The 17,330-nt window shown below is 53.1% G+C and overlaps 1 protein-coding gene across 5 annotated transcripts in view; it reads right to left on the reverse strand.

Moving 5' to 3' along the window:
* HTT (huntingtin) overlaps positions 1-17,330 on the reverse strand; it is a 123,361-nt gene that overhangs the window by 16,484 nt on the left and 89,547 nt on the right. For 3 of the 5 annotated variants that reach the window (XM_074351387.1, XM_074351381.1, XM_074351373.1), the window contains 11 exons: positions 16,188-16,286; positions 11,162-11,303; positions 9,554-9,733; positions 9,251-9,427; positions 8,908-8,984; positions 7,577-7,715; positions 6,485-6,607; positions 4,719-4,932; positions 4,282-4,427; positions 2,967-3,144; positions 1,894-1,989 (listed from right to left, as the gene is read on the reverse strand). In XM_074351387.1, the coding sequence (XP_074207488.1) occupies positions 1,894-1,989; positions 2,967-3,144; positions 4,282-4,427; positions 4,719-4,932; positions 6,485-6,607; positions 7,577-7,715; positions 8,908-8,984; positions 9,251-9,427; positions 9,554-9,733; positions 11,162-11,303; positions 16,188-16,286 (1,571 nt within the window). The remainder of the gene's footprint in view (positions 1-1,893; positions 1,990-2,966; positions 3,145-4,281; positions 4,428-4,718; positions 4,933-6,484; positions 6,608-7,576; positions 7,716-8,907; positions 8,985-9,250; positions 9,428-9,553; positions 9,734-11,161; positions 11,304-16,187; positions 16,287-17,330) is intronic. The other 2 variants (XM_074351395.1, XM_074351403.1) reach the window with 1 other exon arrangement.

Here is a 17,330-nt window from a genome sequence, read left to right on the forward strand (position 1 = left end):
CCCCTTGAACTGGGTCCCAGTGCTCTGGCTTCTCTGGTTCCCCAGGACCCTGTGCTGGTCACTACGCTGGTGCGCAGAGAACATGTTACAATCACTGGTCATGGTTCCCCAAGACTGCAGTTCTCGTGGCTGGTGGAGGGGTTCTGATGGGACTCTGGGTCCCACCCGGGAAGTCATGAGGCAGAATGCTGAGAAAACCCCACGTCCCGAGGTGAGAAGCGCTGCACCTCAAGTGCAGGGACGGCTGCTTACTCCCTTTGAGTCTGGCTCAGAGTGTGTGCCAAAGAGTGACTTGCTGAGCTGACAAATGAGGAGGGTCGTGGGTGGGCAGTGTCCACGTCCACGAGATTCAGCAGTACAGACAACTTCCTCCCAGAGAGAAGGAATTTCCGCTGGACTTAAGGAATTGAGCCCCAAACTAAGAGACACGAGGGTGGCTTAAGTAAGACTTAAGGGATCATCTTTAAGACGTATCATCCCATCAAGGTGATAAAGCAAGCAAGCTTCTTCCTCTGGCCAGGGTGAAATTAACCGGCCTAAACAGGGCCGTGGAGAGCGAGCGCAATTACAGAAACCCACACTGAAGGTGCTCCCGCCAGTGGGCTGGCTGCTCCGACTCAACCTGAGAAACGCCTGAACTGTCCTCAGACGGATGGAAGTTCAAACCATAAATGAAATATGGTCTCACTCACTGAGCACCCACGGCAAGCCTGCAGCTTGCCGTGGGTGCTTTACACGTATTCATTTACATAACGCGGCGCTGGCCCCAGCAGGTGAGTCCTGCCCTTGTCTGCACTACAGACGCACGAGACAGAAGCTCGCTGAGGCCACCCAGCCAGAAGGTGGCCAAGCAGGGAGTGAGCATCTGCATGCTCCTCAGGCATTAGCAAGAAATCATCCGTCACAAACTAAGGGCTGGCAGAACCGCGCAGCCTCGAGGTAGACGCCTGGAGGAGAGCTGAGCCAGGCAAGGGGAAGTCACTGCTCTGGACGGCTGTGCGGTCATAGGACCTCGAGCAGAAGCGGGAGGAAAACTGTGCTTCATCCCGACGACGGGAACGCCGTCAGCACCCGGGACGGCGCCGAGGCGGCAAGACGTACACAGGCTGTAGGTGCACCTGCTACAGAAGCGCGTTTCTCACACCAGCGGGCCACGGACAGGACCTCGGTACTCCACGTAAGAGTGTCCAAAGACAAGATGGCCCAGAACCGCTGGGCGGGCCTTTGCTTCCCCCTTGGTGGGACAGGCTGCAGGCGGGCCTTCCTGCCAGACCCCCGGGCCAAGAGCCCGGAGGGCCTGGTGACAAGGAGTCACTTGGCCAAGAAGCTTTCCTCCCAATCTGCCTCGCCACCATTTTCAGAGTAAAATACCTGAATTGGCGGAAAGTACATGAAAAGCTAAGCTACGTGTCTACGTCTGGAATAGGTTTACATGAAAGGTGTGGAGTTTTTCCCACAGGGAGAGGAGGAAGCCCACCAGAAAAGAGAGCACCCAGGCCCCTAACGCTCTCTAGCTTCAGCTCCTCCGTGCTCCCACGTGTTCACCCTTCCCTCCATACAGACACTGCCCGCGGCGCACAGCAGGGGCAACGCGGACCGGAACAGAGTCTCAGGCAAAGACATGCAAGCAGGAGGTGTAGGGGGGTGGGGGGTGCCTGGTGGTGGGAAGACTGGGCGTCCCGGGTGTCGCGGGGCACAGGAGCAGGTGCCGGGCCGTGCAAGGCAGTGTCTGTGGTCGCCCTCCAGCTTGGGGACCAGTGACAGAATGCACCGAGTTGTGTCAGGTCGGCTCTCCTGTCCAGCGTTCACACTGGCCGCTGTAAGGGCTTCTTCCGTGAATGAATTTCAAGCCCCCAAAGAAACTAGGTCAGAAGAAATGACGCTGAGACTCACTCGGAGCGTCTGAGTCCACTTCGTCCTCTCTGGCAGCCTTTGGGGTGTTCGTCCTCCCTTCTGGACCAAGAAGCTGGTCCCCAGGCTGCACCACAACTAAAACCGTAACAGAAAAGACAGAAGAATTTTCAAACATTTTTATCATCTCTTATAATTCAGATCTTCATATTCATGCAGACTTATAACATCTCGAAGCGACAGACTGCATCAAATGAAGGCTAGGTTTCCTAGAATAGACTTTACATAATTCTAGACAACACGACTCGATATCAATCTCCAGGTTAATCTGAAATGCACAAGGATTTGGTCTCCACACTTGGACCTGCAAGTCCTTCCACTGTCCCCAGCTCTTTCCCCAAAGGTTTTTATCGGACAGTTCGTGACTCGTTACTGCTAAAAGCACCAACGCAGCCCCCAAGAAGTCTGGCTTTGACAAATTACTCCCTGGATCTTGGTCTTCAAGTCGACTACAAATGGCACAGATGAAAACAATTCAAACGAGTCTTCAAAATACCACTCCATAATGTTTAACTTAAAAATACAAAGCTTCAAAATACCCTCTAACATGTGAACTGTAATGTCCAATTTTTAAAAATTTTTTGGCTAATGACCGTTGTTAAGGACACTGTCCCTCGAAAAGAACGGCACTTTTATTTTACGATATGTTAGTGTTACAATGCAGCGCAGAAACAAGCACTTCTAACTATGACAGAAAACAAGTAACCTTTTTACTGTAATCGTATTAGTCTTATGATCATTTAGGACTAAAAGGATGAAACGACCAACTAGGACCAGAGATCAAAAGGACACAAATTACAAGTATTTTTATGAAAGCTGGAACTCCAAAATCTAAATGAATGACTACAAAAGCACATTCAAGCTAAATTCTAGAGCAGACTCCAAGATGCTGGAGATTAAGGCCAGGTCCGTGTTTTATCCACCTCTCCACCCCCCGGCTCCTAACTCAGCACCTGGCGAGCAGGTGGCACAGAGCAAACAACTGTGGCTCGCTGTTCGGAGCTGACTACTGGTTTCGATGACATAGGACAGAAACCCCATGGTCGTGGACTCACTGGCTTCCAGGATGAAGCGCACACAGTGGATGAGGGAGCAGGCGTGGGTCACCATCTCCGGAGAGGAGAGGGCGCTCCAGAGGCTGGGCAGCTGCAGAGCCAGGCAGCAGCAGTCCAGGCCCGCCTGCAGGTCCAAACTCAGTGGGATCCGCTCGTGGACCAAATGCCAGGACAGCGCCTGTGGGGGGAGGGCCTGTTAACGAAGGCTTGGCTCACACCTCTCTCTGGACCCAGGGGCCGTCCGGGAACGGGCCACAGTTCGAGAGGCCAGCAGTACCTGCTCTTCCAGAGGGATGGCTCTCTCAGCCACCGTCCCCAGCTCTCTTCAGTTCAACCCTGACCCCTGGCTCCCTAAGAGTCTCCACCCCGCAGAACAGCCACCCCAATCTGGCCGACCCCCTCCTGCAGCTCTGTGGGCTCCCTCAGCCACCCTCCCCTGGCCGCTAGGCCTGTGGATCAGGCTCTCCCTCGGCCCCCAGGCCAGGGCCCAGCCTCTGCCACAGAGACAGCAGGCTGGGGTTCAGGTGCCAACGGGCTACTTCCCAGTGGGTGAACCTGGGAAGTTGTTGAACCTCTCTGAGCCCCGCTTCCCTCATCTGTGAAGTGGGAACAGCCTGCCTCCCGGGGCTGGAGTGAGACCCCAACAGAAGACGCAGGGATAGGGCTTCACCCCGCACGCAGCGGTCCCTCTGTCCTGTAACCGTACACCTGCTGCAGCGTCCCGCTGCGCTGCTCTCTGGCTCGGCCTGGTGCAAGCAGGCACTTGCGTGGACGCCTGTGCGAATGCCCCCGACCCCCTCCCTCTCTGCTGTGTAGGGGCAGGCGCAGTCAGGACTGGGTCAGCCGTGTCCTCTGCCCCCCCAGGATGCAGGCCAGACCCTCTTTTCCAGAAGTCACAAGAAAAGGCAACAGACCCACAATATGTACACACGTCTGGGGTGTTTACAAGCGTTAACACAGTATTCAATTCCCCACAGCTGAAATGTCAGGTTAATTGCTCAATTTAAAATACAGTAAATTTCTCAGATTACTATTTTTAAGTATCTTAAAACCAGGATCAACGTTATGTTTGCGCTGCTTCTTCCCCTGGAAACGATTTTAAATGGATGGTCTGCGCTGAAATCAAACGCATCCCAGCATCGAGGAAACAGATTCACACGTTGGCAGTGCCCTGTATTCAAAGACCCCAAAAGGTCTGTACTCATCTCACCACCACTGTGCTTCTCCCGGCCTGAGCCCCCCCCGCCCGACACCCCCCACCCTCCAGACGGGAGAGCCTTCCTGCCACCCCTCCTTCCATGCAGCTGCCTCTCACCTCGAGAGTCACGACCACAAACTTCACGGTGTCATGCTCCTTCTCAGGAGGAAGGTGCAAGTGTCCGGGCAGCTTGGGGAAGAGCAGCAGGAACTGGGCCAGGGCCCGGGCCAGCGTGGTCAGGGACCGGTACAGCGTGGCGTCCCCTGAAACACAAGCCTCGGTGGGTTGGCATGCCCTCTCAGGAGAACGCCCGCCACACAGGACCCGTGTTCCCGAGGCCCGGCCTGCGCTCCCCATGGGCTCCGTGGAGGAGGGACACAGTGGCCCCTGCGCCGGAGGACACGCAGAACTGCGGCCCAGCGCCGGGCCCAGTGACCTCTGGAAACACCGACCATGTGTTAGATCAACAGCGGTCACTGTTTTCACTCGGTGCAAAGCATGGCACTGGCCCTGCAGCATTTTTATAAAATTAGACAAGTGTTTACTTTAATTACCAAAGAGATCATCCAGCTTGCTCCAGTAGGTGGTGGGCTCCACGGGCAGAAAGGGCTGGAAAACCTGGTGGGTGTCGGGGAGCTGCTGGACCACACCTGTCACACGGTCTAGTGTCGCCATGCGGGCCGCTTCAAACAGGGGGCTCTTCTGGCCTCCACGGACCTCGCGCACGCCCAGGCCCAAGCACGGGGCCAGCAAGCTCAGGTTGAACTCCTGCATCAGGGCAGTAAGGTTCACCAACGACTAGCACACAGGCTCTCCGTCAGGCACAAGAGACATGACAGACGGGGGCAGTGCAGACGCTTCCAAGACGACAGGTCAGGGCACACAAAGTATTTTAAAGAATACCTGATTCTACTTCTGTTATAAGCAAACGAGCAGCTCCATGTAACATATGATCAGGGAAGCAGATTTCTGGTATCATTCAAGTACTTTAATTTTAAAGAAATATTTTAATTGTTTATGCCTTCAGATTTATTTGAAATCAAAAATTTAATATGAAGATATTTTAATTGATAAAAATACAAAATCAAGCTGATGTGCTATCCAAGAAATCAGTGAAACAGCCAGTGTGCCCAAGGTTTGAAAAAGGTAAGTCATGTTCAAAAGCAGCTGAAATAAATCAAAGTCGCCAGATAAACGCCACAGGTCTGATCGTAAAAATGGCATCGCACGTGATAACGTTTCAATCTGTACTGTTCTTTGACTTTTTTTTAGAAAGTCCTTTAAAGATTTTTTTTTTGGGAAAAAAAGGTTTTTTTGGGCCAATTATCATGTAGAATATTAATCGTAATTCAGTTACTATTCAGAGCTGTGTGTGTCATTGTCGGCAACCACAACGGAACCCTCCGTCACAGCCGCCACAGCCAAGCTTTTCCTCAAAGCTGTTAAATGTCCAACTAGCAAATTTGAAAAATTCAATAAACTGGTTATTAAGTAAATTGATCATTCAGCAAACCAGATTTCACTGCATGGCTGTTTAAAATGGTCAGCAAACTGGTTTTGGGCCGATTCTCCTGTCTTCTCAAGGCAGCTTTTATTTCACGGTGATGGAGGAAGGGGACTTGGGGAGGCGTGGCTGTGTGGCCTGTGCCCCAAGCCCCTGCCATGCCTGGCCCATTCTCCACTGCCCCCTGCCTGCACCCTGCTGCCCCCCCAGCCCTCGCTTCACTCCCGCTTGGTCCATCTCAAGGCAGCACACCACCACCTAAGGGTTCATCGACCACTCCCCCGGAGGTCGGAGAAGGGACAAGCTAAGGCTGTGGCTAGGTGCTGCCACGAGGGGGGCCACCCCCAGAGGACCTGCCACAGGAGTGGGGACAGGGTACAGGCGCTCTGCGCAGCACGCCTGTGCGACACCTAGTGAGGGGGTGGGGGGACCCTGCTACCACAGGCAGAGGGGTACTGAAGGGCAACTTCACGGCCAAGACCAGGCCATCACGAGTCAGTCAGACCACATGCTTTGGCACCAGCCCGACACCCTTCCTCACGAGCACAGGACAAGCAACTGGAACTCATCATGACCCACGGGAACCTATCTTCTTTGAGGGCCTGGGAAGCTGAATTAAACACAACTCCTCCTTTGGACTCTGATGTGGGAAGTGACACGTGCTTTCGGGTCACAGCCCTGGACGAGGGTCTCTGTGCTGAGGCGGCGAGGTGCATGGTGCATGGTGCACGGTGCACGCAGGTCACCGGACAGCGGGAGGGGTCAGACCCACGTACCCAGCGAGAGAAAGCCAGCGACCCCCGCCCCCCGCCATACCGTGTGCATCATGAACGCGTTCAGGTCGCTGGGCGGGATCCGATTCACCAGCTCTGCCCCTTCCAGCAGTGCAGAGTCCGACCGTGTCCAGCACTGTGACCTAACCAGACGTATGTACCAGTCCTGGAGAAAGAGGAGGGGGGTGACAGACGCAACAGGGCAGGGCTTTCAAGGGCTGCAACGCTACTGGACATGCACTGTTCTTCACCGACTGACCCCCGCGCCCTGCGGCGGCCCCAGGACTATGACCACAGCTTCGGTCAAACTGGACTCCAGCCGTGCAGGCTGTTCTCCACACCACGGGCCTTTTCCACGGGAAGTGATGCCTGCCACGGAGGCTGCATCTCGGGACTCACCATCACCTGTCTGGACAGCCTTTCTCCTCACACCTGCCCCTCAAAACAGTAAAGCACTCAGGGCAGCGGGCCCTCCTGTCTGTGCCCTCACTCTCCGTCCTCCGTGCTGAGCACCGTGCTGATCATCTTCCACCAGAGGTCTGCTCTGCCGCCCCGCCCCCGGGCCCAGAGCAGCAGAAGCACGGAGCAACCCAGCCTGAGGACAGGGGCCTGGACTGCGCTGAGCTCCGCCTGGGCTGCTGGGTTTTGAAATTCAAGTTCATATCCAAACCGAACTCTCTCCAGGCCCCAGGTGGTCCCCAGCTCGGAGGTGTGAGGGCTGAGGGGATGAGGTATCAGTCCCTTGGGGAGGTGGGGTCAACGTACAGGAGGTCACAGGCGTAAACAGGGAGACAGGCCAGGTGGGCCGTGCTAGCAGGCTGCGCAGGCGTGAGTGCAGGCCACGGCCACCCGTCTCCCCCATCTCCCAATTCTTTATTAATTACCTTGACCCTCAGCCCCACTAATGACCCAAGTCAGCGCTTCCCTTCTCACCCCGTGCCCCCAGCTAATGACCTGGGCTGGACCTCACAGACCCTGTCGCTGACTCTCTCCACGGCTGGCAAGAACCAGGCAGGCGGACACCCTTGGGGGCCACACGGAGCACCTCCACCCCGTCCCCGGCCGCTGGACGACAGAGGTACTCGGTGCCTGGAGGGGGCCCTGTGTGTCACCTGCAGACCTGCTGGATACTTACCTTGTCTGGAATCACTGTCTCCAGCACCAGGGGCCCATCCCCGTCCAGCGGGTGGGGTGTGGCCAGAGGAGCGGGGCCACGCGACCCTGGCGCGGTGGCGAGACGGAGCCTGTCCAGCAGGGAGTAGAGCCGCTGGTGCCTGGAAGCCAATCACACGTGGGGTCAGCACACTGCCCGCCGCACAGGAGGAAGTCACAGGGGCTTCTTATAGCAGGTGCGACACATGTGAGACTTTCTGTTCAGAGCTATTTCTCAAGGACACTCAAACAAGTCATGATCCAAATTCAGGCCCTAGTTTACATGTAATAAACACAGTTTTAAGTCCCACAAATGTTTTTCAGAAATTTCACTTACACTCAAACATTGCAACAGGAAACACCTGGTATAACAGCTGACAAAAGCACTTGTTACAAACACAAAACAGATCACCGAGCATCCAAGTGCACAAAGCCTATTTACTCTCCCAGCAATACACAGTTTACAGCAATTCACATCCACTTCATACAAGAGTCACCTCATCTGGCACAAGACATTGATAACCTTCCTCATCTGGGCTGGATACTAAGTCTAGGGTCAAAAACAACCAAGTCTGACCCCCCCCCCACCTGCTATGGGAGCGACTGCGTCGTAACGCAAATCCCAGCATCACCCGCCGGGCAACGGACAAGCCACCTCTGAGCACGCGCTGCGCCGGGTGCAGCCCCTCCCCAGGCAGACACCACCAACAGCTCCTCGTGAGACTGGAGTCACAGCACGGTCACTAGATTCTCTCTCATACCCTCCCCCCTCGTGGCGGAAATAAGGTCAAAGCCTCTCCCAATTTATTTTGTAGTCATGGAAACATCCTCAGGTAACAGATGCCAAGATTTCTGATAAAGCCTCTAAAAGACTTTGCAAACAGAACTGGGTGATAAACAGCTATAAGGAGACAAAATTTTAACAAGATGCAGAAACTACTCTCGCGCCTTTCAGCTTTCAAGTCTTCGTTAGCAGTCAGACTGTAGGCTTTGACTCTGCAAAGATGCAGCTGAGAACTCAGTCCCAGTCGTCACAGATGGTGAGCAGAGGCGACAGGACACCCGCCACCCCTGGAGGCCCACAGAAGCACGAGCGCGGCGGTGAGAATGCCGTAGAGGTGACACTGCCAGCTGCTCTTCCCTTTTATAAAGCAAGATCTGTTTCGTTTTTTCCCCCAATTGAAACGGCTCTCTGTTAAGGCCTCCCTGCAGCAAGCCCATCTATAAGCACGCCGGCCTCTCGTCCTGAGTCTGCTCCCTCACAAACTGTAGTCGTTACAACCAAAAGCAAGGAGCGCCTGGTCCCAGCATTACCTCTGAGCTAGCCCGCTGCTCTGAAGGTACTCCTGCATTCTGTTTAGTTCTTCCACTGGCACCTGGGCTGTGCTGCTCTGAAGGAGACAAGAACACGTCAGTGGGGTTGTAACATGCAACAAATCAAGTAAGCTTGTGCTCATTTAAAAAAGAAAATGGGACGTGTACAGTTTATCACAGCAAAGGCAGGCCAGAAGGAAGGCAAGCAGCACTCGTATCAGACACACAGGAAGGACCAGCTTATACGTTCCCTTCAGTGGCCACTTAGAGCAAGAACCGGTCAGTGGTTTGCTCGCCCAGCTAAGTCTGCAATAAAAACCAACATCATTGTTTCTTTCAGTACCTGTAAATTTGCAGCCAAAAGCATCTCTACCCGGCGACAAGCAAGGGTGTCGACCATGCGAGCCAGCACACGGAGCGGGGTGCACAGGAGCTTGTCCACGTACAGTGTCAGCACGGCGCCCGACTGGCTCAGGTGGATCCCCTCCAGGCACTGGAGGGTCTTCTTCAGAGCAGTGGGCTGGGGTTGGGGGGAAGGAAAGGAAAGGCGGAGTATTTTGCCACCTGGAAGGGAGTGGTTAACAACGCTAACACCCCACTTGTAAGGCAGAGAAAACGCACAACAGCGGGCACCAGGAAGACTTACAGTTGAAAGATTTTCACAGCGAGACTGAATGGCCTGGATGAAAAGGCCGCTGGCCGCGGAATTCCGGTGGACAGCACTGATGAAGTCCTGCACGGGGGGCTCGTGGGACAGGGTGATCAGGTCCTGAACGTGGTTCACGATGAGCCACGTCAGGTGTTCTGAGTCATGCAGGTTCTGGCACTGCGGACAAAGGCAACAGGGAGACCATTTTCAAGTGACAAGGAGGGAACAGAGGCTAATGCCGCAGGAAAGGCCAGAGGGCAGGAAGCGAAAAACAACCCCGCACTAATCCTCCCTGAAAATCCCCAGTGTCGGAGCAGCGACAACCGGTGGGGCGGGAGCACACTCTACAGGGCCCGTCGCCCGCAACGAGCACTGCGGCCCGGCAGTGCCGCTCCAAGGGACACTGGCCAGCGGGCAGAGGCGGAGAGGAGTGTGACCCAGGGCCACCCAAGGGCGGCAGGGTGACTGGCCCAAGCCACGCCACGAGCAGGCCCCGCTCCCTCCAGGATCGCTCTGGCCTCAGCGTGGCCTGCTCACGGGTCTTCCCCATTACTCTCTCTCCAATCGAGCGACAGGTCAGTAGAAAAATAGAATTCCCTGTAACTGTCACGGTTCTGACAGAATTCCTGAATCCAAAACACAAATAGATCTTAAGGGAAGAAATTTCACGGAAGATGTATAAAGAGATACAAAGTATCCATCTTAAATCCACATGTTGCCTTTCCTTGTGATTAATGAACTTCTAGGCAGCAAATTGTAAAACAAAAAGAACTCTTCAACATCGGGTTAATGACCTATAGTTTCCACGTGGGATAATTTGATAGCATTAACCTATAAAATTAATATATTTCTTACTTTTTTGTGAAAACAAAATAATTACACCAAATTACTCCTCAAAAATGGAACAAGATAGAAAGACTATTTCAACATCAAGAATTTAAGCAAAACACGAGGATTAGGCAGGTGCTAGTCTGCAAGGAAGCAGTGCGGGCAGAGGAGCCTCTTCTCTCGGGACCCAGGAGGCCCCACAGCGCGCTGGCTTGCCACACGGGCACGTGTCGCCGTGCCCACCCTGAGGAACATGCCCCTCGCAGCAGCGCGGACGAGGAGCGAAGCCCTGGGAGAGTCCAACAGCAGGTCCTCTCTGAGTAATACGCTGACAGATTTCATCTTCTTCTACTTACTTACTTACTTAGTTTTTGTAAATTCTCTCTGTTCAACAAGTGATGCTAGTTTTATGGTCAGAATCTCCTGTAGAGTTATTTTCTTTAACAAAAGAACGACATTCAAACAGGAATCTGTTTTAAAATGCAGCAATGAAATCTAACACCCTTTCCACAGATTAAAATCATTTTTTAATGAGACCTGCACAGCAAACACGGAGCCTCCCTCCTGGGGACAGCCGCGCCCAGCACCGTGAGCGGGACAGCGCCGAACCTTTTACAGACAGACTTAAAAACCCCAGGCTGCTTGCTGGTCGTACATCACAGAAGGATTCAACCTTGACTTTGGTCTCGTCCTGACGGGGGGAAGGCATCTGCAGAAGTCTGCCTGCACAGGGCGGCCTCCAGCCCCAACCCCGCCACGACCCGCGTTTCCACTCACAACATAGTCGCAGAAGAGGATGAGGGCTCCCCGCCGCACAATTTCTCTGTTGCACACGCCCAGGCTGGAAGCCAAGGTGGAATCCTCCTCCTCTCCAGACACCGGGGGGCTGAGAGACTTCGTGCCGGACAGACTGCGTCTCCTAGAAGGAACAACAGACGCTCGGACAGTGTTTCTGAGAAAGAAAGCAGCCGGCTTACTTTCGAAACCCTGAAGACGGTTACTATCCAGTCCCGGTTCTCAAGCAGACAGTTCCTTTAAACACCGCCACAGCAGCGTGCCGTGTGTCAGACGTACGTACTCGCAGCTACCTGTTCCTGAGCCATGACAAAGCACATACAGAAAACTAAAGAAAGCAGAGGGTTCAACAGGCAGAAAGTGACAAGGCTGGTCTAGAAGGCAGCTCTGCCGTCAAGCTGAGCGAGGCACCGGCGCTCTCCTCTGGGACCTGTCGCTGCCTGGGTCTGAGGGCGCGGCCGCTGCTCCCGGGCTCCCGGGTCCAGCCGGGCGAAGCCGCCGAGCACCAGCAGGAAACCATCACGCTTTGCTCCTCCATTAGCAACAAAGAGTTCAACCCCAAACATGCCACAGGGTATACACCATCATGGACACCCTGTTTAAAAGCATCTGCAAAATTAATTCCCCACTAGTGGCGGTCCCTACATTCCACGTTTACTTCTCACTTTGTTTTCTTTCTAAGGAGACGGGAATTGGACTCTCAGTTCTAGCCATACCCTTAAAACACCAGTCGCCACACTTGGTAACAGGCCATGTGACTCCAGGGTCAGCAGGACCACACTCCCCTCCGCACAGGGCACCTGCACACCTCCGCTGGGCTCAGCGGACATGGCGAGGACATCGGGGCAAGAATCCTCGGGGATGTGTCAGTTTTTAAACTGCAACGCCTCAGGTTTTAGAAAAGAATTGGTACAAAAATTCTACAGACAAAAAAATTTTAAATGACCATTTCTCTGTTTTCCAGCTGGTGAGTGGATAAGCAAACTGTGGCACATCTGTACCAGGAGACCCTGCAGCAACCACAAGGGACCACCTCCCACATGCGCGACACAGACGGTGGGCTCAGCGAAAGAACCAGCCTCCGCAGGCTGTCACCGCACGACTCCGTTCACTCCGCGCCTGCAGTCGGCCGGACATCAGGACGGGGCTTGGGTCAGAGGTCACCCGGGGTGGCCAGGGCGGGGGTGCCGCACAGAGACACAGGGAATTTTCTGAAGTGACAGTACTGTTCTAAATCTCAGCTGTGGTGGTGGGAATGTGACTCTGTTTGGTACAAAAAAGGGCATTATACTGCACTGTAAATTATAGGTCAGTTACAAACTAACAAACAGAAAACCCTCCCTTTCTCAGTCAGCCCTCCTGCCGGCCCCCGTGCGACTTACGTTCAGGCTGTGATTTTGTGTCTTGAACAGCATAGCTATAAGGGAAAAGAGCCTGTGAAGGAGAAGGGGAGAATCTGCGACTCATACACCAGCAGTGGACACCAAGAAGCTCCGTGTCAACCCGAACTCTCAGTCTGGAGCAGGGCAAGCCCCCATGATGGCAGGACAGACCGACAGCACACGGACCTCCCACGTCCAAGACGGCCGCACATCAGGGACCAACAGTCCACAAAAGTAGGCCAGACGGAAAGCAAATCACGAGCTGTCAGGACGGGGTCCCAAAAGTAAGACGTAGACAAGAGCAGACCCCACTGCGGTGGCCGCGGGCTCTTCCAGGGGCGGCGCTGCCCAGAGTGCGGCCTGGGAACCTGCGCTCAGCTGAGAGCCAGCGGTGCTGGGCTGGGCACAGAACCTCTGCAACAGTTTGCTAGAGCAGTTCTGTGTCTGCTGAGTCTACAAGCAGAAAACAATGGTTTGTACTTTGTATTCCAAACTTCTAGTAATTCATTTTGGAAATGGAGACACTCATCACCAAAACCAGACAAAGACACCACAAAAAAAGAAAATTGTAGTGCAACATCCTTGATGAAGACAGATGCAAGAACCCTCCACGAGACACTAGCAAACCAAAGTCAACAGCACACAGAAGCGCTCACACCCCACGACAAGCAGGATTTATTCCAGGGATGCAAGGATGGTCCAACACCTGCAAATCAATCAGTGTGCTACGTCACGCTAACAGAACGAGGAGTTAAAGACATACGATCATCTCAATAGGTGCAGAAGAAGCTTCCGATAAAGTTCAACACCCATTTATGATAAAAACTCTCTGTACACAGAGAACACACCTCAGCATAAGAAAGGCCACACATGACAAGCCCAAAGCTACGTCATACTCAACAGTGAAGAGTTGAAAGCTTTTCCTCTAAGATCAGAAACAGAACAAGGATGCCCACTCTCACCACTTTTATTCAACATAGTACTAGAAGTCCTAGCCACAGCAATTAGGCAAAAAAAAAAAAAAAAGTAAAAGTAAAAGAAAAAGAAATAAAAGGTATTCATCAAATCAGAAAGAAGTGTAACTTTCACTAATTGCAGATGGCATGACACTTGGTATACACAGAAAACCCTCAAGAGGCCACCAAAAAACTGTTAGTTCTAATAAATGAATTCAGCAAGGACACACAGGACACACAGAAACCTGTGGCATTTCTATACGCTAATAACAAACCATCAGAAAGAGAAACAAAGAAAACAATCCCAGTCAAAAAGAATAAAATACTTAGGAGTAATTTAACCAAGGAGGTCAAATACTGATACGGTGAGAACTCTTAAGACATTGACGACAGAAAGTGAAGACGACATACATGGAAGGAGAGACACCCCACGCTCGTGGGCCAGAAGAATCAACACTGTTAAAATGCCCACACTACCCAAGGCAATCCACAAATTCAGTGCCATCCCTATCCAAAAGCCAGTGGCATTTTTCACAGAACTTGAACAAAAACTTCTAAAATTCACATGCAACCACAAAAGATCCCAAATTAACCAAAGCAATCTTGAGAAAGACGACTGGAGGTGTCACACGCCCGGACTTCAAACTACACTACAAAGCTACAGCAATCAAAACTGCATGGTGTTTTACAAAGAATAAAACGATGCCATTTGCAGCAACACAGATGGACCTGGAGATCGTCATTCTAAGTGAAGTCAGCCAGAGAGAGAGATACCACATGATACCAGTTGTATGTGGAATCTAAGGGGAAAAAGGGACAAACGCACTTATTTACAAAACAGAAACAGACCCACAGACAAAGAAAACAAACTCATGGTTACCAGGGGGGAAAGGGGTGGGAAGGGATATTGGAAGTTCGAGATCTGCAGACACTGACTACTGCATGTAAATAAAATAGATAACACCAAGGTCCTACTGCACAGCACAGGGAGCTGTGCCCAGTATCTTGTAATGCCCTTCAATGAAAAAGAATGTGAAACGAATATATGTGTGTATATGTATGACTGAAACATCACGCTGTACACCAGAAACTGACACAACACTGCTTCAATAAAAAAATTTAAAAAACAGACACAAAAAAATTGTGTGGTGTTGACAACCAAAACAGACACATGTATCATCGCTGGAGCAGAACACAGAGCCTAGGAACACTCACACGACAGTGTGCGCTCTAACAGGTGGACACAATCAACCTGGGGGCTCCCGCACGCATGCCTGCGTGTTCACCTGTGACACTGGGCAAGCTGCTTCTCCGGGAAAAGAGGCTTCCTCGTCTGTAACACACGCGCAGGGCTGCAGGCCTTAGCGAGTTACTGAGATGCAAAGCCCTCAGGACATCTGGCACTTAGTGCCAGGGAAGTGCCAGCGTGCTACATGTGACAGCACATGATATATGTTCACTGATACGTCACTGCTGTTCCTACTGCCAGGGCAATTAAGTCCCTAACTCATGTGAGTGCTAGGAATACAGTGAGAGCCCTGCTGGGCTTGTGGTGTAGAGGGAAAGCCAGATATTAATCAGATTATCACACACAAACAGATGTCAAATTACAGCCTCAACACATGCCATGGAGGAGAGGCCAAGGCAGGTGTGAGAGCAGGCAATGAGACTTCACCAACCAGAGAGCAATCAGGAAGGCTTCCCAGAGGAAGTGATGATTGAGCTAAGAACCCACAAGCTCAAGAAACCCTAAGTTCAACTCTAAAAAGCTAGCCGAAAGTAAATCAACAGAATAAAGCCCACGACTGCACCTCAGAACCCATTTGCTCTCGCCAACTCTGGGGTAACCACCTTCTGTAAGGGCTCAGCCAGGCCACCTGTTCTCTCACCTAAAACTGTCACGTCCCCATTCCCAGGTCCTATTTTCCTCTAGAGCAAAACTCGTCTAAAGAATTGTCTAGAGCTGCTCTCTAAATCTCCCTCGTCCATGGTCTTTTTTCCTTAACTTTTATTTTGAAAACTTTCAAACCAAAAGAAAAGCTGAAAGAATAATTCAAGGAACAGTCACACAGTCTTCACCTAGATTCAACTACTAGCACGCTGCCACCCTTGTGCTCAGGCTCGCAATCCCCCACCGCACACATGCACATACTCTGTGCACATGCACACACGCTGCACTACACAGTCTACACGTGTGCACACTCACACTACACACACATAATTTGGGGGGCTGCACCTCATGAGAGTAAACCTCAACACGTGCCCCCCTAAGAACTACTCATAATCAAGGGCAGCAGGCCGTGTAGACTCACATTCAACACACCCGGTTGTCTTAACAGTGACCGTCTAGTTGATTCGTCCCCTGGATCCAGATGTAATCACGGATCATAAAACCGCACGTGTCTGCCACGCAGACTTGCTTCTTTTCATCTAAGCAAACTGCTCTCCACCTTCCACGGCGCTGGCTGAGCCTGCTGGAGAGCCCAGCTGCGTCTCTGCGGAAGGCCCTCCCTCCCCCAGGCCAGGGTCAGCCCTCCCACTCCCTCTTGACCTCACTCCAGGTCGGCCTCCGCCCTCACCACCCACCAGGTATCAAAAGGCAGAGGAGAAGGAGTCGAGAAGCACTGAGTGTGCACGGGGGTGGTGGGCGCCGCCTCAACGTCTACCTACCCGCACCCGCCAGCGCGGACAGCTGACCGAAGCCCCGCCTCGCCACGGTTCACCCGGTGCGACTCGGCCCCAGCCGCCCGTGGGGGTCCCCCAGGGAGCCTGGAAAAACACAGGAGCCCAGGACCCCAGTTCCTAAAGTGTCCAGGCACCAGGTCTGACAGTGGGCTGGGGAACAGGCTTGGTCCTTGGGACGATCCTCAGCACTCAGAGCAGGCTCCACGGACCTGGGGGTCAGCACCACCCGGGAGCCTGGCAGAAACGCAGAGTCCCAGGCCCCCAGCCATTTGTTGACTCAGAATCTGATGTCACGAGCTCCCGGCTGGTCTACACGCACAGTGAAAACATGGAAGTGGAAGACACTGGTTCTGCTTCTGACTCACGCAGGGCGGCGTCATGACAACAGGATTTCAAATGTTCTCACTGGTCTGTCCTCCCGACTAAACGGCAGACAGACACTTGGAGGGCAGGAAACGGCTCTTACTTTCCTGGCCACCCCACACAGTACCCCGCGGAGCACACCGCACAGGGCAGCTGTGTAGTAACGCCTGCTCACGGCGGCTTTTCCACCCGAAGCGGTGGACTGGCCACAACGGGGCCCCGCAGCCTCACTTGCGCAGCTGAGGCTCCGCACGGAGCAGGGAGGGGCTGGCCCCGGCCCCGCGGTCTGCGCCCTCTGCTATCTCCAGACCTTCCTCTCCTCGCCGTGGGCTCGAGCCTTCCGGAAGCCCTGCACCGAGGACTCGGCCTGCGGGGGCGGGGCACCGAAGCCTTCACCTCCACACATGTACACGCTTCTGAGAGAGAGTGCCTTGAAATCGACTTCAGGCTGAAAGCATTTTGCCAAAAGAGGGCCACCCACAATCAGATAGTGAATAAGTCTTTGAATGCCAAAAAGGAAGGCATTTCCAAGTAGTTCTGAAATGCTGCTAAATAATCACTTCATTGAGAATAACCAGAACCACATGGAACCTCTAAAGAAGTTAAGATATTGCAACATGTCTTGCTCTGGAGCCAGTTTAAGGATGAGAACCCAGCAGGAGGGACCCAACGCGTCAAGCACGGCCCTAACGTGAAATAGCACTGGGGACTTGTCAAAGGAACCGCACGTGAAAAGCAGTGGCGGCTTTGCCTGCCTGCAGTGGG

This window comes from Camelus bactrianus, chromosome 2, assembly GCF_048773025.1.
Source record: "Camelus bactrianus isolate YW-2024 breed Bactrian camel chromosome 2, ASM4877302v1, whole genome shotgun sequence".
Lineage (NCBI taxonomy): Eukaryota > Metazoa > Chordata > Mammalia > Artiodactyla > Camelidae > Camelus > Camelus bactrianus.